Below are 11604 nucleotides of genomic sequence, written 5' to 3' on the forward strand. Positions count from 1 at the left end.
TTAACATTACGTATGCATTTATATCTTATACACTAAGTTTGGATTCAAGAGCTTGTTCTGGGTATAGTCAGTTTTTAAATCGAGGTAAGCTACTGACAAACAAGTTGATGGTACAGGGATTTCAACAGTCTCGATTGAAGTCAGCATTTCGCAAATTCTATGGTCGTTATAACGATCTAGTTCGTCAATACAACCTTGCATTGGGTCAAATGCTGTCTGATGTGTTTCATACCGATTGTTAAGCCGTTCTTGGCACACTGATTTTGACTGCAGATAACTCCGTATACCTGATCCGGATATAGGGCTCACGGCGGGTGTGACCGGTCAACAGGGGATGCTTACTCCTCCTAGGCACCTGATCCCATCTCTGGTGTGTCCAGGGGTCCGTGTTTGCCCAACTATCTATTTTGTATTGTTTGTAGGAGTTATGAAATTGATCACTGTTCGTTATCTTCACCTTGCATTCACACTAATACCGAAACCCCTACCCCTGGGATCATCAAATCTACAATTTTAGTAAAGGACTGTCTGATCTTTCTAAATATCCATTTAGTTTCAGTTTTGAATCAATAGCACTAAAGGAAAATATTTTAATAAAGTGTTTTACACATAGATACTATATAACAAGTTTAGCCCCGCCCTGGGGGTCAGAACCCCTACCCCGGGAATCATGAAATTTACAATTTTGGTAGAGGCCTTCCTGCTCTACACCACTATGCATTTAGTTTTTCTTAAACAGGTGCAGTTGTAGAGAAGATTTTTGAAAATTGGTCAATTTTTGACAGTGTTTGCCCCGCCCCTATGAATTGATGCCCCCCTTGTTCCAAATATGCTTCATACCAAATTTGATTGAATATTGTTTAACGTACCACTCGAGAATATTTCACTCAAATGGAGACGTCACCACTGCCGGTGAAGGGCTGCAAAATTTACGCCTATGCTCGGCGCTTATGGCCATTGAGCAGGAAGGGATCTTTATCGTGCCACACCTGCTGTGACACGGGGCCTCGGTTTTTGTGGTCTCATCCGAAGGACCGCCCCATTTAGTCGCCTCTTATGACAAGCAAGGGGGTACTGAGGACCTATTCTAACCCGGATCCTCACGGGATATACCAAATTTGAAAATAATTGGAATGATAGTTATCAGGAGGAAGTAAAATATTACTATTGTTTACTCATTTAATACCTGACCATTTTGGCCCCACCCTAAAACCAAAACTCCTACCCATGGGATCATCAAGTTTAACATTCTGGTAAAGGACTACCTGCTCTTTCATTAGCACTAAAGATGTTATACAAGTGTTTTACACATAACACTATATACTAAGTTTGGTTCCGCCCTGGGGTCAGAACCCCTACTCCAGGTATCATGAAAATTACAATTTTGGTAGAAGCCCTCCTGCTCTACATCACTATGCATTTAGTTTTTCTTACACATGTGGTGCGGTTGTAGAAAAGAGTATTTTTGAATTTGGTCAATTTTGGACAGTTTTTGCCCCGCCCCTAGAATCTCAGGGGTGCAGGAGTCCTGAAATGTGCAACTGATGCCCCCTTACTCCAAAGATGCTTCATACATGTACCAAATTTGAAAATAATTGGAGAGATAGTTTTTAAGAAGAAGTGAAATATTTCTATTGTTCACACATTTGATAACTGACCATTTTGGCCCCACCATGATACTACAACCTCTACCCCTGGGATCATCAAGTTTACAATTTTAGTAAATGACTACCCGCTCTTTCTAAATATCTATTTAGTTTCAATTTATAATCAGTAGCACTAAAGGAGATACCACTATATACATGTAGTAAGTTTTGCCCCACTCTGGGTTCAGAACCCGTACCCCGGGGATCATGAAATTTACAATTTTGGTAGAATCTATTTTGCTCATCATTACTACATTTATATACTTACTTTTTCTGCTAGATGTTTAAGAGTAAAGAAGAATAATCTTTAAAGAAATATATAAATTTACCCCCCCCCCCCTAAAAATTAAGGCCCCGTAAGGGGGTGGGGGTGAAATTTACAACTTCCAGTCTCCTTCACCTACAAATGCAACATACCAAATTTGGTCAATATTGTCCCAGTAATTTCTGAGAAGAAGTTAACGGACGACGCCGGACGCAGAACTATTGCAATAAGTCACCTAAGTTTCCTCAGGTGACCTTAAAATGAAATAAATAGTTTAATTGACAACGGGTCTTTTTTTCAAATATACGATATGATGTTTGACACAAGCTGTCGTGCATGTACTTTCCTCTTCACACATTGAACGATGGATAGGTCTGGAAAAGGTGCACCTACATGTATGTCGAAAGCGACAAATACCTACCATCAATTCAAAATCATATCACGAGGTATAAACATGTACTTGTAAAGTATTATCAAGAATGTATACAATATGGAAGGTTGGTTGAATATTGTGTAACGTTTTTTCTCTTATGGAGACGTCACTAGCTGCAAGATTTTGGCCTATGCTCGGCGCTTACGGTCTTTGGGAGGGACCTTTATCGTGCCACACCTTGTGTAACACGGAACCTCGGTTTTTGCGGTCTCATCATAAGAACCGTCCCATTTAGTCGCCCATAACGACAAGCAATGGGTACTGAGGACCTATAGTCAGTGTCATTATTTAATCTACAGTACACACATTAAGTAACATCGAACTCCACGGCATGACACAAACACACCTTTTAATTTCTTTCAGTGGATATCCATATGTTAATAATTATACAGAATTTAATTTATTCAGCTTATTATTGTTCCCAGTATCCGTGTGTTTACTGTTCCATATTTATGTACTGTATGTAACTTTGGATTTCAAATGTACATGCAGTAACAAAGTACTCACTTTATTTTACAGAAGAGATGTATAAACCTCCGATTACTTTGTGGAAGAAGATAATCGCTGATAAACGTATAGACCGGTTAATATGTGTTTACGAATATTGTTTTATTACAATGTTGTTTTCAACATGAATCTTTATTGCTTTCAATAGACTCCTGGATATTCTTTCTGGAAAGTATTATCACGTGATGGAGCTTTCGCACACATGTCCACGCAGGCCTTACAACACTGCCGTCCCCAGGTAATGTCGCTCTGACTAGGATTTGTGCAGTATTTTGGACAGTTGCCTGCTATCTTCTGCTGGCAATAGGAATCAAAAGCTGTGTTGTATACGTTGGCATAGTTACCCCAAGGACAAACTGTCAAGAAATCAGAAAAACGTCAACTGACATGAAGAATTGTGTTAGTAACTTTGAAATACGAAGTCTTTCTATGAGTAGTAAAATGTTTAATGGTATTGTATTGATACATTAGGTAATTACGTTTGCAATGAAGAAGAACTCCCTCTTTGTTAAAGACTTGCTTTACGATTAAATATCCCAGTATCTATCACTTGTATGATTCTCTTATAATTCAAAAAGCATTTTGAATTAAAATCAACACACTTTTTGTACCAAGTACTATGCTCAACAATTTAACACACCATCCTTTTGCTGAGTATTGTATATATACATCAATTAGGGTTATTGCTCTTTGTGAACCCCTGCACGCACTGTTCCCAAAGCTGTTTCACTCCTACTTTTATCATCAATCGATGTTTGGGAGAATTTGATTTTGAAAGCCTTTCATTTGAATTTATTGCAATATCCTGTAGTGAATATAATGGTAAATAATCTTCGTTGATTACCATATTCAAGGCAGAGTATCTTAAAGCTATTGGAAAAGATTGAAACACCTGTGAAAATAGGTATGGAAAGGTTAGCCACATGTAAGGGAGAAACACTAAAGTGTCATTTAATTTCTTTCAATTTCATGAGTTTATTGCGAATCTGACTGGCTGAAAAATTCCATAATTTACTTCATCAAAGGAATTTGGAGATCATATGCACCGAGTAGCCAGCCCTACATTGTATATATATGTACTTAATCATATACATGAGTGACCACCGCACTGAAGCCGCCAGTCAGGTCATAAAACAAGTGTTCGGTAACACAGAAGTAGAAAGTTGAATCCTGCTTTGTGCTAAAGTCTTGACCAGTCCTGATCGTTTCCTCCAATACCATGCAACATAGTTCAAGTCACCGCCTGACTTCTTCATTTTCAACTCCGTATTTACATATATGTGTACAATGTGCCCTTCATTACAATCTCTACCCAGAGTTATCGTTCCCGCTACGCTCCACTAATACCTCTGTCAACGTCTAAAAAGTTATATCAAAACATACAAAAACTAACTTAGCATATCGAACTGTAATGATAATATCTGAACAAATCAAACACTTCTCTGATTTTTTTTAAAATCAGAAGATGGTAAATATGAGACACCTGAGCGAATTAGAAGGTTTATATAAATATTCATTCATTCAATAATACTAGTATAATCATGGAATTCGTTGTTTTTGTGAACCTACTTAAAGATTTAAAGCATAAAACTTAAACTTATAAAATTATTATCCATGATGCTATAGGTATAGGTAAGTTTTGCCAAGAATCTTGACATTTAGACGTTGACAGAGGTGTTGTAGCGCAGCGTAATGTGCCCTCTGGTGAGAGATTGCCTTCATTAGGCTACACAGTCATTTAATTCGCAGTAACTCTGGCGACTTCGTTGACTGCGCAACCATTTTATTAAACAGTGCCTCAAATATTGGCCATATCAATTACAGGTAAATACTGAAATTTGTCACATGTTTATTCCTTTATGAAATTATCCAGTGGATATCACCTATTACGTAATTTTAAAAAAATTATTACACCATGTTTTCCTACGTCGTTCGTGACGTCACAAACTTCAATTTTACGTAGTTTGATTACAAAATGTCAGGAAACAAAATTCCCAACATTATAATGAATAACGTTATTAGGAGAATCCCCCGTGGTTTAATATGATATATATCCAACTCGTTGCGTGTTTTCTATCCCCTCACAAAACACACAACTCGTTGAATATAAATCATATCATCCTATATTTATTTTGTTTTATTGTTTTGAAACACAAATTCAATGATAAGAAATGAAGCTAACATTTTTTCGTGATGAGAGTATCAAAAGGAAACTAAGACAGAACACTAGTTCATCAATTCGAGTAGTAGCGCATTTTTGTAGCTTTCTGTCCCATTTTTCATTTGATACTTTCACCATGATGTTTGTTATTTATTTTACTGTCCATACCATTGACTTTATGTATTTATTAATCTTTAATGACAGAGTGCCCGATAATTAATTTTTATGATCATTTTCATTAGTGCAACAGGAAAATAATTTTGAAACCGAATATTCTTTCAGCCGATTAAAAATCTTAAGAAGCATCGAAGGTGAAATTTGTTATTGGATCAAATACAAAACATGATTTTCTTCAAAAATTAGCCATTTTCCAAAAGATTTTAAATTTATAGCTGTGCCACTTAATTTTCATTCTGCATGATTCTTACGTGGACTGCTACTGAAATTGTTAGGTTCATTTCTTAAATAACCCGTCAAAATGTTGGTACATGTGTATATATATATATATATCTCTAAAATTGTCAGTGTTGTGTTAGAAAATTAATGCAAAATAGAATTCTGAGATCCCTCAAAGGAAACGTTTACTTGATATCAAGGGAAAACGTTTAAAATCTGTTATACATGAACATCATATCAATACAGATGTTGCACTGACGATATGAATATGCAGTTACATATTTACGGAATAGCAGATGCTTTTCGTTAACGACAGAAATCAATGGACCCTGCTATGCATGATATCGTATCATTAACATCAGAAGAGGATACCAACATCATAGATTGCTGTTTCAATAGTTTCCTTCTTCAACTTGTAATAATGACCCAACTGAAAACAAAATGCGGAAATATTTCAAATTGCCTAATATCCTTAATTGTTTAAAAAGCTGTCATATCGTGCCATATAATTTACATTAAGTATCAACAAACAGCTGTTTTGCCAACAAAACCGCGATATTGATATTGTACAATTTTCTTTTAGTACAAGCTACATCATACTGGTTAAAATGTGAAAATGAACGAAATGAACTCCGTGATATTATAATCGTTAAATGATAGTCGTTAACATTTACTGAACTAACAACACAGTATGAATTGAATAAGGCGTTAACGCATGTTATGCGATTTTGTCAGCAAAACCGTTTTGCGTTATTTCTAAAGCATCCATCAATTAAGAAATGCGTTCTATTTATCATTCAAGCAAGTTGTTTCCTTCTTAATGTTAAAACTTATGCCTGTTGTCTCCACTAGAACAAAATCACAGCAACACAATATTTTCAGAACTATGGGATGAAGTCTTTAATTTGCAAAAGGAATGGGGTATGGTAAATCTACATGACATTTTGTACTCTTTACCTTTCTTCAGGTCATTTAAAATATCTTTTTGGAAAAAAGAAATGGGAAAAGTGTTCTTTTCTAGCATGATTCAATACCCCTACATTACATCATGTCCGTATATACCTTATTGCAATAGTGTTATTGTATGAAAAGTCTATATCAAAACCTAAGCTATATAAGTTTGACAGATATACATGTAACGATCAATGTGTACTATTAAAAAATTATCAGTGGAAATTCGGTCTACCTTATATCGTATTGAATTTACCAGTGTTTCTTAGTTATACATAGTGTTTATGCTGCAAAATAGGAGAGCATTCTTAACAAGCATTCTGAAAGTATTGAATAGCAATACAAAGTTCCCTACCGGTCGCAAAAATTACTGGACCACAGCAGTATTCCGATTTCATTATGTAGGTTATGGTAAAGGGGAAAATTAGGGAACCAGGATAGGATTAGTTGGAAATCAACTACTATTCAGGTACAAAGACTAGACCAGGAAAAATTCAAAATCAACATGTAACTTGTTATGACAAAATAATGTACCAAATATAAAATTAATATCTGTAAGCACAAAAAAGACCAGAAACTGATGATTCACGCTATTTTTCTAAGTCCAAGGAACATAACTTAGTGCAAAAAAAATCAACAGACCGAAATCAAATTCGAACTTGATCTGCAACTTGTTATTGCAAAGCCAAATATCAAATGAAGATCTGCATATTTTAACAAGAGTACCGCAAACGGTACAATATACGCCTGTCGGACAGTAAACTTCAACCTGGAAGCATATTTTGCACTTTGAATTGATACAGCACACATTCTGAATAGATTGATTGATGTTTTCCACCACGCTCAACATTTTTTTCAGTTATCTGGTGGCGCCCGGTTTATATTGGTGGATTGATTGAGTGTATCTTGCTTAACGTCTCGCTCGAGAATTTTTCACTCATATGGAGACGTTATATTGGTGGAAGAGAAAACCCAGATACAATGTACATGGGAAGAGACCACCGACCTTCCGAAAGTAACCTTTCTCACTTACCGGCGCGAGCGGGATTCGAACCCGCGCCGACAGAGGCGAGAGGCCGTGTGGTTTTGAGCGCGATGCTCTAACCACTCCACCACGGAGGCCCTCTATTCTGAATAGAAAAGCCTTAAAGTGGGTCATGGTGCACCAATCCATCTGACATGTGAACTGATTATGTATTTCTCTGAGAGTGAGGTTGTGACAAAATGTCGGTGCAATATTTATATATGACGATAAATAGTCCAGGAAACCATTTGATCTACTTTTAGCCTTAAAGTAGGTCAGGGTGCACCAATTTAGTTAAAATGTTTGAAGTGCGAACTGATCATGTATTTCTCTGAAAGGGAGGTTGTGACTAAATTTCAGAGTAATACCTGTGACCATACCAAAAGAAATCTGGAAAACTTACTTACTTCTACCCTCAAAGTACTGTAGGTCATAGTGCGCCAATCCAGCTGAAATGTAAACTGCACTTTCCCCCCTCCGAGAGGAAGCCGTTGACTAAATATCAGAGCAATATATGTATCCGTAATTGAAAAAGCCCAGAAAACTGTCTGACCTATTTATAGTCCAAAAGTAGGTCAAGAATGAACCAATCCATCAGAAATGCAAACTGAACTTGTATTCCTCTGAGATGAAGCCTTTTACTAAATATCAGGGCAATAACTGTATCCGTAATGAAAAATGTTTGACCTATTTTTAGCTGAAAAGTAAGTCAAGGATGGGCCAATACAGCCGAAATGCAAACCTCCAAGAGGAAGCTTTTGACTAAATGTCAGGGTAATGTTTGTATCCATAATGGAAAAAAAAAAGCCCGGAAAACTTTGACCTATTTTAGTCCTAATGTAGGTCACGGACGGACGGACCAATCCAGCTGAAATGCAATCTGAACTTGTATTCCTCTGAAAGGAAGCTTATGTGTAAATTTCAGGGGAATATCTGTATCTGTAACGAAAAAAAGTCCGGAAAACTGTTTGACCTATCTTTAGCTGACTGAAATGCAAACTCACTCTTACAAGTCTTGAGGGAGATATTGTGACCAAATTTCAATTTGCATGTTCGACACCAAAGACCTGTCCTATAACACTTAGGAGCTATATTTCGGGGCTCTCTGACTAGTTTTAAACCCGTTTACTCAAAATGTTTTCGATTATACATGCATTAATCTACAAAACTGACACTGTAGTTGAATGCGAAAAATACAGTGCAATGTGATCATTAATTGATTGTATTGCCACACCAACTTTGGCAGTTCATTAGATATGTACCTGTAACTAAGCTTAGAATTAAATGAATTCCAAAAAAGACGATTTAGAAAAAAAATTCCCTTCATGTCTGTTAAAATATTCTTCCCATCCCAATTTCTGAAGTTTTCTAACGTTTATATAGTATGCATTTACTTTCTGTTGTGTGTGTTTGGTGGGTTTTTTTTAACCCCCCCCCTTCCCCCATCAATTCGAAGACGTGTTTGTTCATCTAGAGTTAGAATCCGTATAGTGCACCATTCTCTCGCATTTTGTATGATTCGTCTTGCTACATAGTACAATGTTTACTTGGAATTTTAACTAATAAGTTGTATTGGCACATGCTAATTACAACTCCTGCATAAACGTTTTCAGGAAGACCTCTCATACCTGTTCTAGTTTTAAGAAAATGACTTACGATTGTCTTTGTAGGACTTGCCGCCCTCGTCTTTCAGTAGAAGTTTCTCGGAACAACTTGTCTTGCAGGCCGTGTATACCCTGGCTTGGTAACAGTACATTCTACTTTTCTCGTTTAGTATTGCACAACCCTTTGAGTCTGTAATATAATTACGACATTCAACTGTATAATTCAATGATCGGTAGGGGATCTATGAAAATATCAGGAACTGACCGGTACTTTCACACCATTTAGTACGACAAATGTTTATAAAACAAACATGTCCTCTTCTACAAAGGTTTGAAATTAATATGCATGTATAGAAAATTTAGTGACCTTTTGCCCTGAAAATTAATTGCAATTATCTACTTCTACAGGTCTCTAGTTCACGTAAGAGTCATTGCTGTGTACATGCAAATAATAGCAGAAAGCTTAGACTGTATGCCCTGAAAATTGATAAAGGTCATTTACTACCCATGACCAACCCGGCTAATGTACATGTATGGACAATAAAGCATTTGCCAGGTTCTTTGAGAAGTGCACTTCAGCTAGCAACGGTTTGAAGGCGACGTATTTTTAATCTGGCGCCGCGTACCCAGTAGACTATACCATTCATTGTGCCACTTTTCACCTCTGAATACACTCGTCATAGAATCACCTTTTTGACACACTATTAAAATATTCAACTTTAATAATTTCTTAAATCACAAAGGATTCCATGTCTCTTGAATGAATGAATTTCTAAATGGAAATAAAACAACGTTCATGGGAATGAATTTAGATTGACATATCCCCCATTTCTAGGGGTGTTCGTTTCATTTCTATGAGACCTATACCGATCAGAGTGATTCTCTTCATAAATACTTACATGTATACCTGTAGGTGGCACGAGGTTAAGTGGTAGTTCCACATAGGTATACTAATACAAAATGCATATTCTAACGTGTTTCTGTTAATATGAACAATCCATCTCAATCAACTTAGCCTGTAGCGAGTATGAATCTTCAAAAAAAAAAAAAAAAATACGCCAATTTCAATGGTGGGAAATTCCGTTACAAATGAAAGGAGACTGTAAATAAAAAAGTTTATTTAATTTTTGAAAATAGACGAGGGTATTAACTACAACACTTTAAACCGGTACGCTTTTCATGAAGCGCTAACGTGTGAAGCACAACAGTGGATACCTTCATGTATTTTCAATTTTGTTTTATACGGTACCAATTTTCACGCACCAGATGCGCATTTCGACAAATAATGTCTCTTCAGTATATATCATAACTTCTATAAGCAATACATACATAAATGTACTAGAGGAGTTGGGCAAACACGGACCCCTGGATATCAGAGGTGAGATCGGGTACCTAGGAGGAGCAAGCATCCCCTGTCGACCGGTCACACCTGCCATGAGCCGTATTAATGTATCTTGGTGAGGTAAACGGAGTTATCTATAGTCAAACTCAGTGTACCAAAAACGGCCTAACAATCGGAATGAAACACGTCAGACAGCATTTTACCCAATGATAGGTTTGTATTGGCAAATTAGATTGTTATAACGAGCATAGAATTTGCGAAATGCTGACTTTAAACGAAACTGTTGAAACCCCTGGATCATCAACACCCATCTTATGTAGATGTAAATGATTTTAAGGTTGATTTACTGGCTTCTTATAGTAATATTAAACATCCAACATCTGTTCATATAAATTCATTGATAAATTCTTTTCTCTCAAATGATTGTTACATGATTTATCTTTTTTACCTTGGGTGGCATTTTGATTTTGATGAACTACTAGAATTCTTTTAAAACATTGTTCACTAACGAAATGTACATATAAAAAAAATAGTATAAAGAATTTTCGAAAGCAATGAAAAATACTTAATCTGTATATAATTTTACATTAATGTCCAAATTAGTTTTTATTGCTTGATAAATTTGAAATGATACAGATATGTAACTAGTTATAAAAATAGGGTATTAAATGCTTTAAAAATCATGAGAAGGTGATTGTAAAATTATTCTGTGAAGTAAATGGAATGTTACGATAGAGTACTTCGTGTTTTTAAATACACACCCGAAATGTAACGTTCCGAATAATCATAGCGAACTTACCAGCAGCGGCTGTAATGAACGCTGAAGCAACCAGTAGAATTCCCAATCTGTAGTCCATGCTTGCGATTTCACCCCTGAGGTAAGAAAAAAAAGATGTTAACGTTTAGAGCCCAGAGGTTGTTACTTGTCCTGACGAAGACTCACCGAATGCGAGACATCACCTGTTAGGCGATTTAAATACTTTTAAAAAGCACAACATCTATATTGATTTATATACATGTATAGTATATTATCTGTGCCAGACTCCTAATCTCACTGAATATATATATTGCGACAAGCACAGTGGCCGTAAAATCATATTCTCGAAGCTTAAAGTTTAATCGTATTCTCACGAGATTCGGATTAATTTCGTTTTGATATATTATGTTGGTATATTTTAGAAATTCATTCTAATCTGTGATATAACATTCGGATTTACCAGTGTTTTATATAGAGTCTACATGCATTTTATTTTTCATGGAATGGTCAAATACTAG

General features: G+C 36.1%; 1 protein-coding gene across 1 annotated transcript; it reads right to left on the reverse strand.

The window, feature by feature from the left end:
- Positions 1-2932: 2932 nt before the first annotated feature.
- On the reverse strand, positions 2933-11313 carry LOC125647771 (uncharacterized). The gene is made up of 3 exons (XM_048874587.2): positions 11129-11313; positions 9040-9177; positions 2933-3207 (listed from the first exon to the last, which is right to left on the reverse strand). The coding sequence occupies exons 1-3, from the start codon at positions 11184-11186 to the stop codon at positions 2993-2995; spliced, it is 411 nt and encodes a 136-aa protein (XP_048730544.2). The 5' UTR covers positions 11187-11313; the 3' UTR covers positions 2933-2992.
- Between the last annotated feature and the right edge of the window lie 291 nt (positions 11314-11604).

The sequence above is a fragment of the Ostrea edulis genome, chromosome 6, assembly GCF_947568905.1.
Source record: "Ostrea edulis chromosome 6, xbOstEdul1.1, whole genome shotgun sequence".
NCBI classification, from domain to species: Eukaryota; Metazoa; Mollusca; class Bivalvia; order Ostreida; family Ostreidae; genus Ostrea; species Ostrea edulis.

Coding starts and splice junctions, on each gene's coding strand:
- LOC125647771 (XM_048874587.2), bottom strand. CDS start 11,186: ATGGACTACAGATTGGGAATTCTACTGGTTGCTTCAGCGTTCATTACA. Junction 9,178..11,128: donor GTTCATTACAGCCGCTGCTG/GTAAGTTCGCTA, acceptor ATTATATTACAG/ACTCAAAGGGTTGTGCAATA. Junction 3,208..9,039: donor CAAGTCCTACAAAGACAATC/GTAAGTCATTTT, acceptor ATTTCTTGACAG/TTTGTCCTTGGGGTAACTAT.